Below are 18,551 nucleotides of genomic sequence, written 5' to 3'. Positions count from 1 at the left end.
CAAATGCAGGCCAAAGTGGGGGTTGGAGCCCCGAGAGAGCTGGTTTAATTCGCTCCGTTCCCCAGACCCATGTTTATCGTGTCGAGACCAAACGCCTCCGTGGAAATCTTGGGATAGCACTTGCCCGTCACCCCCCGCCCCCCGAAAAATGTGCACATACTTTCATATAAAATTTTGCACCTAATTTTCAGGGTGCACGAAGCCCCTGCTGAAGCTCACTCTTGGGCCTCCAGGTGAAGACGGGCTATTTCAGACCAGGCCCGCTAATTCCAGACTCCCAGCTGAGTGCGCTGGGCTCCTGCTTACTTCTTAACTGTGCCATTTAATGCGCTTTCGTGATCTCAGGGAGTCACTGAGCCTCCGCAGGTCTCCACTTCCTCACTTGTGAGGCGGGAAGTCAAGGGAAGACACAGTGAGGGCCTGGTCACCGATGGGCCTTGATAAACAGCACGCCTGTCCCACCCTTCCGCCCGCCGAGGGAAGGTGGCGCGGCAGCATCTGTCCTGGAAACATGGTCTCAGAGGCCCCCAGGCCCGCGGGGGCACCCAGCTCGGCACTGACACCGAACTCCCAGGGCTCCCCATCAGCTGGATGATCCAGAAGAGCGGGCAGCTGGAGGGACGGACGCACAGGCCCTGGAACGTACTCCTGATGCTCTGTAGCAGGTGCATCTGCCCTGACGGGTGCGGGGAAAGCCACTTACTACGCGGGGGACCCTGGGGCCCAGACAGGGGCCCTTTCCTCCTCCTGGACAACCCGCGGTGTCCTGACTCTGGCCAGGATGGCAACCCAGGGGTTGGGGGCAGCCACCTGGACCTGCAGAAGCAGCAACCAATGCACTGGCGTGGGAGATGATGAGCAAGGAGGGAGGAGCCTGGGATGGGCCGTGGGGAGCAGCTGGGGACCGTTCCATGGAGGGTGGCTGGGGTCTGGGAGGGGGCTCTGATGGCACCTCCCAACAGCAGCTCCCATATATGGGGGTTCCCAGCACGCCCAGGCCCTGGGCTATGGGCCCTCCCTCCTTCTCTTCAATCCCCACAACCATCGTAGGCAGCCTTTTCCTCACATGCAAAATGAGGACACTGACTCTCAGGAGCTTGGGAAGCCGTGATGTGGTAGAGTCAGGACCCAGTCCCAGGATCACATCGTCCTCAGGCGAAGCAACACACCTGCTGGCCAATTTGGGTGGTAGGCAGGGTGGCACGTGGGAAAAGCAGAGGCTTTCGGGGGTGGGGGGCTGTGGACCTGGACTCCAATCTGCGTGACTCTGGACGCATTACTCACCTTCTCTGAGACCTGGGCTTTCTATCTGCAAAGTGGGGACTGTACCGCCACCTGCCAGGGACGCCCCCCAAGTTCTCATGCGCGCCTGGGGTAGACCACTTGACCGGGGACCAAACGGTGAGAAGCGGGACGATGCTTTTACCCCTCACCCCTCCGGCCTCTACTGGGGGGTGGCCCCTGCCTGCGGTCGCCCTGGCCCTCCGAGCCCCCGCTTACCCAGCACGAGGAACGACAGGACCCACTGCAGCACGGAGATGACCTGTAGCTGCTTTTCTACCTTGGACCTATTGAGCCAGGTGATGGCGGACAGGTCCTGCAGGGCCGAGAGGATGCTGGAGCCGGTGCCTGCGACAGAGGGGAGATGTCAGAGCCATCGCCACCCCTCCCTCCAGCCTCAGAGTCCCCAGCAGCAACCCACCTCCCACAGGTGCCTTCCTCGGTGTGAGGGGAGCAAGGGCCACAAAATCAGACTGCCCCGGGCTCGCCTCCCAGCCCTGCCTGCCACGCAACAGTTTCTAATTCGGGGCTGTTCACATGCATCGCTGCCCTGTGGCCTGGTTTGTTTGTTTCTTCCTTTCTTTCTTTTTGCTTTTTAGGGCTGCACCCATAGCACATGGAAGTTCCCAGGTTAGGGATCAGATCAGAGCTATAGGTGCTGGCCTACAGCAACGCGGGATCCAAGCCACATCTGCAACCTACACCACAGCTCATGGCAACGTCAGATCACGGACCCACCGAGTGAGGCCAGGGATCGAACCTGGGTCCTCATGGTTCCTAGTCGGATTTGTTTCCGCCGTGCCACAACGGGAACTCCCTGGCCCAGTTTCTGCATGTACCCAACAGGAGGGATGTCCCCCTCAAACAGGGCCTCCGAGGAGGCTGGGGGAGGCTCGTCAGCTGCCATGCATCTTCCTTCCCCTCCACCCCAATCAAATGCCTCTCTTCTTCCTTTATCTGGACCCAGGACAAATATTTAATCTTTGCTCTCTGTGTCTGTGAGGCCAAGGACAGGGGTCAACATCCAGTTTGCACTGTTTTCTTCCTCCAGGTGTTCTTTGAGCACCCCCATCCCTGACCCGCCCCCACCCCTTTATCTTCCGGGCTGGTTCCCTTCCCCCAGGACCTGAGTCCCCAGACACCCCCCACACCCCCTTCAGAGGGATTCGCACTTTCGACTTCGTCTCAGTGCCCAAAGCTTGGGGCCCAGGGAGGAACCAGGCAGGAACCTTGACTCCCCCAAAGGACCTAGTGGCCAGGGAGCTGCGGGCAGCCCAGGACATGGAAGGCTCTCATTCGGTTCAATACCAAGCAAGCGCCAAGCCTGGAAGTTAGGACAAGATGGTGCACTTAGCTGGATCTAGGCTTGTGCCCCCAGGATGTCGCCCTGGACGCCAGCGGCCGATGGGCAGAGGGACCAGAAAGCCTGGTGATGGCAGGAGAGGCCGCCCTGGACAAGAGCAGGAGCAGGGAGGCTGGACCAAAGGAGGGCATGCCTTCAAACCCCCAAGTCTGCCCAGCCCCCTCCACAAGCCCTTTGCTCAGCCCTTTGTCTTCACCGAGTGCCTGTGATGTGCTGGCCAAACAGCCCTTCACACTGTCCACTCTGTAAGGCCCCCCGCTGCGTCACAAGCTGGTCCTTGAGGGTCTCGTGACCTTTTCCCCTGGCCCACTGCGGAAGTGGGAAGGAGAGGGGTTTAGGGGCTTATGCTCAAGCCCTTGTATTCTCTCAAAATCAAAGGTCACTGCAAGTTTAGAAAGGGACCCCCCACATCTGCTGAACGTTAACGATTCCTTTGACTTTCGGGAGATATGTCAATCACTCCAGGCATCAAGGCTGACACAGCAGCCCTGACCCCCCCACCTGGTCTAATGGAGCCGGGCGAGGGGGCTTGGGGTGGCTGAAGAGGGGAAGCCTGGGTTCCACTCATTATGTGACTGCAGGCAAGACCTTGAGGGCACACCGCCAGAGCCCCCGGGGCATGGCACATAGAGGGTGCCCAGTAGCAGCTGACACTCCACAGGCATAGGTCAGGGCACGGCAGGTACCAAGTACAAAGGGCTCTGCCCATGGGACACAGCAGGTGCAAGGGTGGCCTGTGCTCAGAAGTGGGGAGAGTGTACTGGGTGAGTACATGGGGGACGGAAGTGAGGCCAAGCACTGAACCCCCAATCCTGCCCAGCCATCCCCTAGCTGCTGGCTTTGCCTCCTGCGCAGTGCAGGGGGGTGGCAGGGGCCATGGTAGCGGGCCTCTGCCACAGCTCCGGGGCAGGCTGGGTGCCGGTTGGAGAGAGGATATAATATACCCTAGCACAGTCCTACAGTGAGTTGGGTCGAGGAGCTATTTAGAAATGCAGAGCCGCAGCCTGGATCTACCAAACCCAAATCTGCATTTTAATAAGACACTGCAGCCAAAGTTCAGGGTGGTGGGGGGTGTGCAGGGAGGAGCTGGGGGCCTGTCCCTGCTTCTGAGCAGGGAGAAGGTGCATTGGAGGGAAGGGCATCTCACTCGACCGCTTCCTGCTGCAGACAGGACCCTGAGGCCAGCTTACGGAAAGGGCTCGCTGTCCAGCCCCTGCCCTGGGTCCGCGCCAACCCACTGGTCACACTTGGTCCATGCAGCTCTTTTGCGCTGGTGTGTGTGGGAGACACGCCCACATGGTAATTACACATTAGTGACAAATTCCCCATTGAAACAGCTGGAAAATTCTTCCTTGTTTCCTAAGCCAGATCCGACTGCCAAGCTGATTACGGGGCTATCACAATCAGATAAAACTTAGGGTGCGGGACAGGCAGATTGCCTGCTCAACCCTCCCCCTCTTAACCAGACAGAAGAAGAAGCCTGAGGGTTGGCACAAGCCCCATGGCAGGTTGGCCAGAGCCAGGCTTTCCCCACACTCCCTCGTCTGTTCTCCCTGCCTGGTCCCAACTATGGCCACACCCCGCTCGGCAACAGAGGAAAAAGCAAAGTCCACTGAGGGCTGCCAGGTGTGCCTGTGGGTGGCAGCGAGGGGATCCCTGGGGGAGAGGCTGGGAGGGTGCTGCCACTCCGCAAACCCCCGGGCCTGGGCCCCCTCAGCCGCCTCCTGGCAAGACCATCCCGACCTGGCTGACCACAGAGCCCAGCCCTGGGAGCTGGCCTGAACATGACACGGAACCCCAGCCCCATTGGAAGCCCCCTGTGGACCTAAGAAATATCCAGCCATTGCTCCCCTGCCTCGCCCACTTGATGACTCCCTGATAGTGAAAGGAGGCAGCGCATCCTCCAAAACCCAGGTCGGGTGAGTTTTTGGGGACAGGTGTCTTTGGAGAAGCTAAGGAACATCTCTGGGATTCTAAGGCCCATGCAAGCATGGAACCATCAGGGCCCTTCTTACCACCATCCCTCCACGGCCTTGGGGAGAACCTGTTGGTAGATGAAGTTGGGAGAGGCCAGCAGGACAGAGAAACAGAGAAGAATGCAGTCTTCCCGCTGGGCTCCCACAGCCCCGCACCTTGAATCAAGGCTGATTCCAAGTCCACTCTCCCACCACACTGACAGCTGTCCAAGGGCCTGAGTCTGACCCACATCCAGGTTCCCAGTGGCCTGGCTCTCTCCCTGCAGAGCTGGGTGATAGGTAGGCACCCACGAGGCCCCATGCAGCTCTGGGGCCTCCATAGGCCCTAAGGTTCCTCCCCAGCCCTGTGAGTTTGGTGCCATTCATGCCATTTTTGTGGAGATCAAGACACAAGGAAGTGACATGGCCAAGGCTACTCGGCCAGAGTGGGGAGTTGGACTCAATTCAGGCCGAGCTTCTAGGCCTGCATTCTATCCTGCTGCAAGTCCCCCCAAGTTCCTTCTCTCTTCTCCCCAAAGGAAGGTGGGGACAGGCTGGGAGGGGACAGGAGAACAGGAATGACCTGTTTCCCCCAGTGGGGCAGGCCAGAAGCAGGCATCTTGTGCAATAAGTTAAGCGCCAGCAGGCCTTGGGGATCCAATCCCCACTGCACTATTGACTTCCGTGTCACCTTGGCCAAGTCCCTTCCCCTCTCTGGGCTTCAGTTTCCCCATGTCTAAAATGGTTGTGGGAGGATGAATTCTACAGCCTCTTTGGGGACTCTGGTGTCTATCCTTCTGAGGATACCACCTAGAGTCTCACCACCTGCAACGGCCCCGCAGGGGGAGGTGAGGGTTCCTCTGGGCATCCCCGGCCATTGTCAGCACTCACTGCTCGGCTGTCAGCGTGTCCTCTGCCCTGGCTGTGGCTGGGAGGGGCTCAGCAGAAACTGGTATGAATGCCAAGGGTGCAACCAGAAGCCACCACTGCCACCATCTCCTAACCAGCCTGACTGTCCCCAAGTTCTGGGTGTGAACGCCTACACACCCTCTCAGCACCAGTCCCACCGCAGCCAGTGTCCATGTCCTTGGCCATCATCCTCGGCCAGTGTCTCCTGGGTGCCAGGACTGGTACCTGATTCATCCATGTGCCCAGAGCCCAGGCAGGCCGGAGAGAGAAGGCACACACAGAGGTTTACTGCACGAATGGACAAACCCATAAGTCTCAGAGGCAGCTGAAGGCCTGGATGCCCTAGACGGAGCTGCCTGGCAGGAGGGCACCAGCCCCATCACTGAGGATCTCGGAGACGGGGCGGGAGATCAGCCTCTCTCATGCTCCCCGAGCACAAGCTTCTCCCTCTGGGATGAGAACAGAACCCACTTCCTACAGATCAGAGAGTGGTTTTGTTTTTTGGGGGGGTTGTTTTTTTGTTTTGTTTGTTTTTGTTTTGATGAAGGGAGATGAGACAGGCCACAGAGTAACTTGACTCATTCTAGGAAGAAAAGTTCCCAACAGCCAGTTCAAAGAGCTATTCCTGAGCATCACTGATCGCATTGTCTGTCTGATGCAGCTCCTTTGTCCCTAGATTTGGGACGGGGGGTGGAGGGAGCAGAGCTGCCAGAAAGGCCCAGAGCAGCCTTCCTACATCCAGAGAGGACGCCCTGCCCCCACGCCCACACGGGCTCCACTGTCCCGCATCATTCCTGGGAAGGGAGACAAGGCGGGGATGGGCAACCCCATTTCCCGGAGATGGAAACTGAGGCAAGGGGAGGCCAGAAGACGTTAAACCACTTGCTTGAGGTCAGGGTGTAGGGGGCATGGATTCAAGGCAGGCTCAGGGCTCTGTGTCCCTCCCCCCTTCCGTGATGCCAGGCTTTTGAAGACTGGTCCCCACGACACAAGCCAGTCCAGACACACCCTGGCGTCAGGAACGTACCCTGGGGAAGGAAGGGCTGCCTGCTTTGCCCCAAACCATGGACCAAGTCTTGTGGGGGGACATGGCTTGTAGACTGGCTATGTAGGAAGGTAGACCCCTCGCCCACCCCCCAACCTCGTACCCTCCCATCACGTGCTACCAAAGGTTGAGAAGCTGCTACAGGAGCTAAGCTAAGGCCGCCTGCAGCCACGGAGCCCAACACCCCTCGGTCAGGGCCCAGGTTGGGGGTGGAGGCGGGTGCGTAATGCCTCCTTGCCCGACATCTGATAGCCGAGGGACCAGTGAGGCCGCGCCCAGGCCTGATGAAAGCAAGGTTTCCTGGGTGTCCCCTCACACCTGCCTGAGAAGGCATCTGGGCCAGCCCTGGCCCGGCGTGGCTCTGTGACCTGGGCCGGTCCCTCAGCCTCGCTCAGCTTTAGTTTCTCAACGTGAAGTGTGGATAATAATCCCTGCCTCCTGGGGTGGTTAGGAAGATTAAACGAAAAACATAAGGCTTGTAACGTCCGTTTGGCACCTGTTTGTTCGGTGACTGACACCTGTTAGGTGATGGCCACTGGCTGGAGTGGGAGGGGAAATCAATGAGCAAATACATAGTTTTTCAGAGTTCCTGCTGTGGCTCAATGGGATCGGTGGTGACGTGGGAGCGCTGGGATGCAGGTTCAATCCCTGGCCCCGGCACAGTGGGTTAAGGATCTGGCTTCACCGCAGCTGCGGCTCAGGTCGCAACTGCGGCTCAGATCTGATCCCTGGCCAGGGAGCTCCATAGGGGGCGGAGTGGCCAAAAGAAAAAAAAAAGACAAAAATACGAAGTTTCTCTAGATGCGTGTGGTCACGAGGTTGTGCATTATGAGGAGGGGGGCAGGGGGGCGGAGGGGGCAGCCAGGCCTCAGCAGGGCCCGGAAGACAAGACCTGGGAGGCGAGGAGGAGGGATGTGGGCACGGGGTCGGGGGCACCTGCTGGAGCAGAGACGACTTAGCAGGGGTGAGGAAGAGGTCAGCCCCAACCCAGAATGCTCAACGACCCAGCACTGGGGGTTCGCATTTACCCGAAAGAGAAGCTAAGCGCAGGGAGGATGGAAAGGGCTGGAGCAGCCGAATGTGGCCTCCTGGAGGGGGCGGGTGGACCCAGGGAGAGGACTTGAAGCCCAGAGCCCTCGTGAGGTGCCCAGCCCTGGGCACACAGCAGTGAACACAGCACGTCCAGTCTCACCCAGGAGGGGACTTAAATCCTGCCGAGAGAGAGGAAACGGCTCCATGGAAATGTAGGCTGAGGAGTTCCCATCGTGGCTCATCGGTTAATGAACCTGACTAGCATCCATGAGGACTTGGGTTCGATCCCTGGCCTTGCTCAGCGGGTTAAGGATCTGGTGTTGCTGTGAGCTGTGGTGTAGGTCACAGATGCAGCTCAGATCCCTTGTTGCTGTAGCTGTGGTGTAGGCTGGGGGCTACGGCTTTGACTGGACCCCCTAGCCTGGGAACCTGCATATGCCGCGGGTGTGGCCCTAAAAGACAAAAAGACCAAAAAAAAAAAACTAAAAATCAACCAATCAATCAATGCAGGCTGGGACGTTAGGCAGTGATGAGAGCTAGGAAGAAAACTAAGGTGGGACTTGGGGCGACCTGAGCCAGAAGCACGGACAAGTGGCCCCTCTGATCCGTGGAGAGGAGTGCTGAGCAAGGCTGGCCTCGCTCCGCCGGGAGGCGGGAGCTCACACGATGTCCCGGGTCAGGCCTCTGGACGGCCCGCACTGCCTCCTCTACCCTCCGTCGCTACTGGCATCTGGGGACAGGGCGCCAGCCTGGAGAAGGTGCCGAGGACAGGAGGCTGGGCGCCAGGAGAACCTGGCCTCCAAGTGGCAGGTGAGTCATTTCCTGTGCAAGCCTCAGTTTCCTCATCTGCACAGTGGGCTAATACCTACCTCGCCGGATTCTTGTGGGAATTAAATGAAATAATGTATAGGCAAGAGCGTCATAAAAAGTAAAGACCTGCATGGATGCGGGATAATTACCAAGTGAGCCTCAGTTTCCCCTCCTGTCTGATGGGTCTAACCACCCCTGTCCTGCCTCGGAGTGGAGGCAGTGGCGTCAGCAGACTCAGGATTCAAACCTTGTTCTGACTCTTCTCTGCCGTAAGACCCTAAAAAGTCACTTCCCCTGTCTGAGACTCAGCATCCTCTTTAGTTATGATCCAGGATTGTTGACAGGAATCGAAACAACTTATGGAAAAGGGACAAACGGCGCCTGGCACATCTCTTAGAAAGATGGCAGTGAGGTGGCAGAGATGTGGACAGCCTCCAGGGGCTCCTTGAGTCGGGGAAGTCATCCTACTCACGTCCCCACGAATGCCACACTCAGACCCAGCTGGACCTACACTCTGCCCAAAGGGCTGGGTTCAAGTCTGCAGAGAAGAGTTCCCATTGTGGTGCAGTGGAAACGAATCCAACTACTCTCCATGAGGATTCGGGTTCGATCCCTGGCCTCGCTCAGTGGGTTAAGGATCTGGGGTTGCTGTGATCTATGCTGTAGGTTGCAGACTTGGCTCAAAACCTGTGTTGCTGTGGCTGTGGCGTACGCCAGCAGCGGTAGCTCCAATTAGACCCCTAGCCTGGGAACTTCCATATGCCTCAGGTATGGTCCTAAAAAGCAAACAAAACAAAACAGTTTGCGGAGAGGCAGGAGGATGAACATACTGACCCCTGGATGGCCCTCTGAGGTCCAGGAAGCTAGGCCAAGTGCCAAACGGATGCCACATCCTCAAGGCCAGAGGCCAGCTCTCTTCTAGGTCCCCTCCCCTCAAGCACCTTTCAGCAGGCGTCCACACGTGTGACAGTGTGTCAGTCAACAGCTCTGTTGATTTTAGAGTCCCGGTCCCGGGCCAGGCTCCAGCTAGCCTTGCACACGAAGCTGTGCCTGCTCTCTGCACCGCCACATGCTCAGCCAGACCCTCTTTTCCTCCAGGAAGTCTCCCCACACTCTCGGCCCTGCCTCCTATCCCCCCAGTTTGAGTCCTGTCACCCCCAGGTCCAGAGGACTCAGCCATTCGGCTCATGTTTACTGGGCACCTGCCAGGTACCGAACACTGGCCCCTCAGAGATGTAACTCAGCCTTCCTGGCTGAGTCTTTCTCGGGGAAGCCTTCTGCCCTCCCTCCTCACACTCTACCCCAGCCTGCACCCAGGCTCTCCTGGAAAAGAGCATGCATGTGTTCCTCTGGGTCCCTGTGCCCAGCACGGGGTCAGGGAGATGCTTGGTCAATGTTTGCTGAGGGACTTCGATGAATAAACAGGGCCCGGACAAGGACAGAGATAAGCCCAGGCCGTGGCTGGCTGACCTCTGCCATGGCAGAGGGTCAAATGGAACTTTCTGGGGAATCGGGAGAGAAAGGTATCCTCGAGCTGGAGGGGTCATGCTCAAAGGCTGGGGCAATGGTGGAAGATTCCAGAAGGAGGAGAGAAGGGGAGAGGCCAAACATTAACATTCATTCAACAAGTACTTTCTTTCTTTCTTTCTGTTTTCTTTTTTTCTTTTTAGGGCTGCACCCATGGCATATGGAGGTTCCCAGGCTAGGGGTCGAATCAGAGCTACACCTGCCAGCCTATGCCACGGCCACAGCCACGTTCAGATCTGAGCCGTGTCTGTGACCTACACCACAGCTCACAGCAATGCCAGATCCTTGACCCACTGAGCGAGACCAAGGATCGAACCCACAACCTCATGGTTCCTCGTCAGATTCGTTTCCCCTGTGCCATGATGGGAACTCCAACAAGTACTTTCTGAGTATCGTTTACATGCCAGGCCAGGTGCTGCACTGGGGTGGGATGTGCCAGATCTGCCTCTCCTCTGCTTTCTGGGCTGTCGTGGGGGGCTGAGCTGCCTGCCTCAGCTACAGCTGGGGAGACAGGGCTGTGAACAGCTGGGCACAGAGGCGAAGTCAGGGCCGGGGAATCCCTGAGGGGCCCCCAGTGGGCCTGCAGGATGTTCCGAGGGATGGGTCAGGTGAGCGAGGAAGGATGAGTAAGTCTGCCAGGCTGACAAGGGGGACGTGGCATTGGCAAAGGCCTGGAAGGGAGGGAGGGCGCAAGTTTGAGGAATTAACTGCAAGTAGTTCAACCCGGCAGGAGCACAGCGACCATGTGAGTGGGGAGTCCAGGAGAGAAAGGGCAGCGGGCGACGCGGAGGCCTGGCCATCGGGCCAGGAGTCCTGGGCTTGGCCCTGGAGGCTGAGAAGACCGCTACCACCCCTCCCATCCCTCCACCAGCTTCAGACAGTGCCTAAGGGCCCCGAGGCAACTAGCCAGCCATTCCCCTGGTCCCAACACACTGGTGAGTTCTCTCCCCTTTAAGGGTTAGGTGTCCGTGACGCAGGTCCACTTAAAGCACATGAGGGTCCTTAAAGCAGGGTCCACTGGGACATGTGACCCAAGAGGAGGCCAAACCCCTGGGAGGCCAGCACACAGCTGTGGTGGGTGTGCTGGGAAGCTCCACACCACTGGCTTGGCCATCAGGACCTTGCAGGGTTCAGTGGCTTCCTCGGGCGGTCCTCAGAGCCTCCCGCAGAGCATCCTGGCAGGAGTCAGGTGTCCCGAGTGTCCACAGATATGCTGGGACCTTGAGCCTCTGCCTCCCCTCTCTAGGTCTCTGTTTCCCCACCAGCACACAGTTCAGGGTGTGGGATGGAACAGCTGAAATCTGAGGTCCTGACAACTTGGGCCTTCTGCGCTCTGCTAGAATCTACTAATGAAAGGTTATCCACAGCGGATCCTCCTAGAGAGACTAAGAGCCCCTCCTTGGGCAACGCCAGGGGCCTGGTCAAGTGTTTGGGTTCCATGAAGTAGGACAGAGTCCTGGGAGTGAGGTCAGGGAGGTGGGGCTCTTAAGATGCCGTGTTCCCGAGACTTTGCAACTGCAGCTGGGACCCTGGAGGTGACTGCCGAGGACCCCAATGGCCCGCTTTCTCCACCCCTAGCTTCTGATACATTAAAAAAAAAAAAAAAAAAAAAGCTGATGTGGGAGGGGTTGCCATGGCAACACCGTCAACTTACCAATTTCTCACCACCAAGGAGTCCTCAAAATAGGCCCTCATCACAAGACACGAGCAAGTATGGGGGAGCTGGGTCCCCTCATGGGGCACTTACCCGGGACCCGAGCAGGACCTGAGCCCATTTTCACAAGGACAAGCTGAGGACAAGCGTGAGGAGGAGGTTTACTCCCAGGGCCCCACAGCTGGAATGAAGCCCCCCTCACTGTACAGGAAAGGAGGCAGAGGACCAGGAGGGCAGGGTCTTGCCCAAGGTCACGTGCAAAGCAGATGCAGCGTGAGCCTCTGAATCTGTTTGACTGTCGATGTGCCCAAAGCATATAGGCGTTCCGCTTCCTTGGTTCTGCCCCATAACCTGGGCAGATGCTCTTCCCATGCTTTTGCCCACATAATACATGAGGAGGCTGAGACTCCTAGTCCCGGGCCCTCAAAAGTGCCAGCAGCACATCTACACCCAGGAGGCTCCAGAAGTTGGCGAGGCCATGAAGCTCAGGGCACCAGCCTCCTTTCCCAGGAGCTCTCACATCAGCCCTCCCCCAGCCTCCCACAGGGCAGGGGCGAGCCACCCCTGGCCCAGATCCAGCACCTCTGTCTCTGTTGTCCCTCAGCACATAGGGGCCTCAGCTCAGATTGGTAGCCCAGAGGCCCTGAAGTTGGACTTTGCCTCCCATTCAAGTCTCATGCCTCTATGCATTTATGCTGGTCCTTGTACCTGAATCCTTTTGTCATTTTTTTTTTTGGCCACACCTCTGGCATGTGGAAGCTCCTGGGCCAGAAGCTGAACCCATGCCACAGCAGTAACCAGAGCCACGGCAGTGACAAAGGCTGGATTCTTAAGCTGCTGAGCCACCAGGGAGCTCCTGCTTTTGTCTGTCTTGACAACACCTCTTCATCTTTCAATATCTGGATTGACTGTCACCTCTTCCAGGAAGCCTTCCCTGACCCCAGGATGACTTCGCTGCCCCACCCTCACCTCCAGGCCTCCACAGCGGCCCCAGCTTCCGTCCCCATCACCGCGTGGACCGCTGCACTCTGTCATCCTGTGTACACGCCCCTTGCCTCACTTCCTCAAAGGTAGAGACCAGGACTGCAGAGGCTCAGGTCACTGCTGTGGCACAGGTTCGAGCCCTGGCCTAGGGATGCCCCCCTCCCCCAAAAGGTAGGGACCAGGGATCAACGGATGGCAGCGCAGAGTCTGACACACAGAGGAGCTTCAGGAGTAAACCGACGGGCCCACACTGGGGTCCCCACTGCGAGGAAGCCTTCCTCGACGCCCCAGAGCAGAGCCTGCCACTCTCCGCAGTACCGGGGGCCTGCACATGTGTCACACAAAATGAATAACGCGTCGCAGGTTAGTTTGCAAAGCACTTTCCATTCACATTAACCTAAAGCTTCACATCTTTTTTTTTTTTTTTGTCTTTTTGCCATTTCTTGGGCCACTCCCGCAGCATTTGGAGGTTCCCAGGCTAGGGGTCGAATTGGAGCTGTAGCCACCGGCCTACGCCAGAGCCACAGCAATGCAGGATCCAACCCATGTCTGCAACCTACACCACAGCTCATGGCAACGCCGGATCCTTAACCCATTGAGCAAGGCCAGGGATCGAACCCACAACCTCATGGTTCCTAGTTGGATTTGTTAACCACTGCGCCACGATGGGAATGCAAAGCTTCACATCTTTGAGAACCTGAGGTCTTGAATCCTATTTTCTATTTGGGGGAAGTGAGAGTCCCAGAGGGGAACTGAACCACTCAGCCGTGTCCTTGAGGGAAGCCTGGGCTGGAATCCTGGCTCTCGGGCTACTACACCCTGGAAATGATGAGGGGGCCACCAGGCACTCAGCCCTGGAGCCAGCTCCTGGGGAGACGGTGGTGTCTCCAGGACAGGAAGAGCTGCAGGCCCAGCAGCCAGCACAGGTGGGCCCCGAGGAGCCTGCGGGGTCGTACCCAAGCCAAAAGCTGGGCTTCCTGCCAAGAGGAAGGAGCAGTGCTCAGGAGGGCTGAGGTCCCATTAATGATTCATTCATTCCACAAATATTTACTGAGCGTCTACTACATGTCAGGCACTGTGCAAGATGCCGGGGACCAACCGTGAGAGAGATGGACAGGGGCTGACATGCTTCTGGCAATCACCTAAACTGCTAAGTACACACGAGAATCTAGGTAATGAGAAGGGCTATAACGGATTAAATACGACGGGCAGCTCGGGGGTGGCTCCCAGATGGCATGGTCAGAAAAGGCCTCTGAGAGGAGACAGTGGTTGGAAGCCAGTCATACGGAGACCTGGGCAGAGGGCAGCACATGCAAAGGCCCTGAGCTGGGACCCAATGGGTGGGAATCCTAGGGCACCGGGAAAAGCCCTGGCAGCCTTGGAGCAGGACACGGTAGGAAAGGCTGTTAGGGGCTGCTCGTAGCCACAAGGAGGAGTTTGGAAGGTTTGAAGCATGATAAGGGGGAAGTGGCTGTTCCCTTGGCCTCAGAGCTCTGGGGCTCGTGGGGTCTCTACCCCTCAGGGCAAGTTGGGGGAGTTTCCTTATAAAGCTTGGGAAGGGGTGATCTGCCACACGCATCAGCAGCGGGGAACAACCTTCACTCACCTAAGAAACGAGCGCCTGCAGGGCCAGAGCCTTACATGCAGCCCTTCAAGGCCTCACCACACTTCCTTGGTTTAAGGCGGCCAGTGACTGGGAGACAGCTCTGGGTTCTAACCCTGGTCCAGTCCCTTCTCTCTGGAACCCTCAGTGTCCCATCTGTAAAGCGAGGGCTGCGCCAGATCCACGCTAACAGAGAGCCATGATGTTATGACTCAAATACTTGATGCTGAATTCAGGGGTGGGAGGATGGGGGTGGGGCAGGATTTCCACATTGGCCACTGAGTCACCCAGCTGGCTAATAAAATATTACTCTTATCCTTCCTTTCCCAGCCCAGAAGAGCCCTCGGTAGCACAGACAGTATTTGTGCAGGTGGGGAAGTGGTGTAGGGGAGGGGGAAGCTATAAAGAATTGGGGGGGGGGCATGAGAGTGATAGTCACATGGTATGATTTAGGACTGGGTGAGGGGACTGTCAACTCTCTTTTCTAGAGTTAGCCCCCAACAATCAATCTCCTAGTTTCACCTCCTACTACGCTCCTGCTTACCCACTCCCAGTGATGGGGGGCTCTATCCCCACCCACACCAAGCCTGCTGTAGTCTTCAACTGCAGTCAGAAAGGATTCCTCCTTCCCATCAAATCTGCCTCCCAACAATCCCACCCCGCTTCCTGGCCTTGCTCTTTGGAGCCACACAGAGTAAATCAGCTCAGAATTTTACTGGGGTGGCCACCATTTCCTGCTGGGTCCTGTGGTGAACCCCAGGGATACAGGCAGGCATCAGAAGGCTTTGACCTCAAGAGCACATATCTAAGGGCAAAGGTATGGATATGAATATGACTAATTCTGCATCCTCCACCTTCAGATTCTAGAAGGTGACGCAGGGAAGTCCTTCAGCCATTAGGAAAACCAACAGAGACTCCCGTCTCCCCCCAACCCACACCCAGCTGCCCCTGCACCCACAGCTGGCCTTTCCTTTTGGCCAAGAAACCAGACAGCAAGGTATCTATTTCAATCTCACCCGTCACAGGACTTCCCTTCACAGAAGCCATGGTCTCTCCTTGAATACCACCACTGACAGGGTGTTCACCACCTCACAACAGTGGAGTTAAATCAGCAGAAGCAAACCAGGCCACAAGGGAGTGTCTTCCAAGATCAAGGATGTAGAAAGCAAGTCCGATGGAGATGCCAGATTACACGAGGTTTGCTAAAGCTCCCTCCCTTCCCCACCCAGTCTTTCACCAAAGTGGAGCCCGGAGAGCTCACGTGATTGGTTTGCATTTCATACCAGTCCTTGCTACAGCCCATGATGGAATTATTTGCAACCAGTGTTTTAAAAAAACGTTTTCAAGACCTAGTAACAACATTGGGAATGCTCCTGATAGGATAGTAAGTGACTTGATCAAAAGCATTCACTGGAAGTCCTCCTGGATAGCCAATTCTAGGTTAAAAACGAGGGAGTCAGGGTCATCTGCTCCTAGAAGATACAGCTCACAACCCGTGGACAGCAGAGGTGAGGCAAGCGGATCTCTGGGAGGGAGTGCCACACAGAGCAGCCCTGACCCATTTCCTGGAGGCAAAAGCACTTTTTCCGAAAATTTTTTTACTTGAAACAAACAATGGTTTATCTTTAATATCATGGTATCTCAACAAACGAAGGCCCTATCAGTTGCCATCATACATCTTAGCATCTTTTCTTTTCTCTCTATAAAATCTCCATGCCCACATTCCTAATATTGGCTCTAGTTCTGGGACCATGTTGGCAAAGGAATTTTTAAAAGCAGGAATGGGGTGGGTTCCTTCCTTCCCCTGCTACGGGCATTAAATGGCAAAGAGAATGGACAAGCATTTAAAGCATGAGAAGGGGTTGTCGGAGGCTGTCTGGGTGGGTGCATGGGGCAGCTCAGACTGCCTGTCCCCAGGATGGGGACAGCAGCTCGGAACTCTCCAAGGGCAACAAGCAGCACCCAGATCAAGAGGGGCAGATGATCACACCAACTGCCACTCAGGGAACGAGGCCCATGCCCTGGGCACGGTTAAACTCTAATACGGCTCCTGGCTGGTTACCTAGCAGCCAGCAGGATATTAGAAGCGATCTGGAGTAACAGAAGGAAATATTCATGATTTAACATTAAGAGGGAGAAAACAGGATTCCGAACTATAATCTACATCATGCCTTCAACTTTAACGAAATCATGCGTACAAACAAAATTATAAAGAAATACATGAAAGTGCTATTAGGAAGCTGGCTTTGGAGAGTCAGTTAACCAGCCACTTTTAATTTTTTCTTATTTTTCTACATTTTCCAAAATTCCAATACTTCCTATGTTTTATTTTTATAATGAAGGTGGGTGGAGTAGGCTATTGGTAATTACTACAGGAAAGTCCTAAGTAGGAGAGGTTCAGCCAGCACAATCAAGTCTTCGGTGGAGGGAGGGAGGATTCCAGCAAGACAGACACACGGACCTGGACAGCTGTGAGGATGTCCCAGGGTCTCCTGGATTTGTATTTAATCCCCGGGCCAAGGCATCTGTTAAGGAAAGCTTGAGCAGGTCATGCTTCCTCCCACTTTAGTTTCTCTAAGTTTAGCTGTGAGATGGGGGCTCATGGAAGGGATGCCTTTGCTTGAGTAGGGAAAACTCTGGACTTTGATCTCAACTCTGCCCCCGATGCACACAGGGCCTCAGCTACACAATGGTAGAACAGAGGCACTGGCCACACTGGAGGGGACCCAGGGTCCTCTGCCCCACCTTCTAAGTGTGCCAGGCTCACGGTTGCTGCTCAGTGGGCTCCAGAGCCTGGCCTGAAGGATGGGTGTGGGGCAAAGGATGGTGTGGGCAGGTACTTCTCCATCTGGAGCCTGCTTCAGGGGATTGCAAAACGCTTGCCACTCTGCCCCATCCAGCGCTTCACAGCTTGATCCGCCAGGAGAGAAGGGCCAGAGCTGCCAGGGGCCAGGAGCAATGGCGGCGAGTGGAGGGGCGCTCTCAGATATCAACCCATTTCAGGGACGTGGTGTCAGAGGTCCCCCAGATTGATGAGGGCTGCTAGAGTGGAGAATGTGCCCACACTTGACAACCACGCAGGCAGCCATTATTCCATCCTCATCTCAGTCCCAGATGAGGAGGGGGGAAGAATGGGGGCGGGGTAGGGGAGAGGGCGGCAAGTTGTCCCAAAAGAAAAGAAAGGGCTTGGGACCTCGGCCCACATAGAGGTCCGTGGTCCCGCAAGGTACCCCCACTATATCCACACACTCCTTCCTGCCTGTCTTAGAGCCCTTCATCACATCCTTTCCTGAAAACCTTCTTGCAGCTGCATCGCGCCCAGAAGAAGCCCGAGAGGCCCTGCAGACCCTGGGCAGTGACAGCCCATCTCCCGGACCCTTAGCCCAGCGCCCTCACGGGACAGCACCGCTCCTCCCTCAGAGCTCTCTCTTTCTGGGCAGCCGGGCCCGGTGCTCACCTCGCAGGACCCCGGAGTAGGCAGCTATGAGGGTCTTCATGGCGAAGCCGGTGCAGGTCGGGGCCCCACGGGAAGCCGCCTGACCCCGCGCCCCTGGCCCATGCCCCAGCCGCCAGGGCCAGGGCTTCGCGCCGAGCACTGGAGCGCGGGGGCGACTACGGCCCGGGGAGCGGGGGGCGGGCGGCCCAACGGGCCCAGGTAGCGGCCAAAAGCAGTGCCTCCGCCGTGGCCACCGCCACTGCGTCCGCGGTTCGGCGCGCGGCACTTTGTAACCTCACAAGGGGGCGGGGCCGACGCGGCAGGGGCGGGGCCGACCGTCCCAGCCGCGGTCGCCCCGCCTCCGTGGGGGGCGAGGGAACGCGGGGCTTGGCGGGGCTTGGCGGGCTGCGCCGGGGTCACGGCTCTACGCTGCTGTGCCGTGCGCGGAATTTTCTTTGCAAGCGGCCGCCTGGTTATGCCCGCGGCTCCCTCCGCCCACACTTCGCCGCTCCCGGCGCAGGTTGGTGTCGCCTGGCAGCAGGGACGTGGGCCGGGAGGTCGGGCATGTGCAGGCCGGGCCGGGGCGGGCGGGAGTTCGTTTTTTCCTTTTGGCAGGGCCTGGCTTTGGCTTCTAACGCCCAGGTCCCGCCGCTGGTTGGTGGTGGGACTGGGATTACTTAAGTAGGGATGGGCTCTTAACCGCCGCCGCCCTCGGCCCCCGTCCCTGACCCAAGCTGCCTCTACCTTTCTATCTGTGTCTCTAGAAACCTCACAGAGCATTTATACACTGCTGAGGCCTGGGAACCCAGCGGAATCGGTCCAGGCCCTGCCCTGCGGATGCTCCTGTCGGTAAGAGACAGCCACACACAGATGCTGGCAGCCATGCAGAGACAAGAGAGAAACCTCTGGCTATAGACCCAGAGGAGAAGGTACCATGATTGGGGGAGGAGGG

The 18,551-nt window shown here is 57.2% G+C and overlaps 1 protein-coding gene across 1 annotated transcript in view; it reads right to left on the bottom strand.

Annotated features, from left to right (window-relative positions):
* DGAT2 (diacylglycerol O-acyltransferase 2) overlaps positions 1-17,862 on the bottom strand; it is a 34,194-nt gene extending 16,332 nt beyond the window's left edge. The window contains exons 1-2 of the mRNA XM_047753631.1: positions 17,621-17,862; positions 1,501-1,629 (exon numbers count right to left, since the gene is read on the bottom strand). Of these exons, the coding sequence (XP_047609587.1) occupies positions 1,501-1,629; positions 17,621-17,660 (169 nt within the window). The 5' untranslated portion in view covers positions 17,661-17,862. The remainder of the gene's footprint in view (positions 1-1,500; positions 1,630-17,620) is intronic.
* Between the last annotated feature and the right edge of the window lie 689 nt (positions 17,863-18,551).

Source organism: Phacochoerus africanus, chromosome 11 (genome assembly GCF_016906955.1).
Source record: "Phacochoerus africanus isolate WHEZ1 chromosome 11, ROS_Pafr_v1, whole genome shotgun sequence".
NCBI classification, from domain to species: Eukaryota; Metazoa; Chordata; class Mammalia; order Artiodactyla; family Suidae; genus Phacochoerus; species Phacochoerus africanus.
The sequence above is the reverse complement of the archived record's forward strand: the minus strand, read 5'-3'. Positions and strand labels throughout refer to the sequence as shown.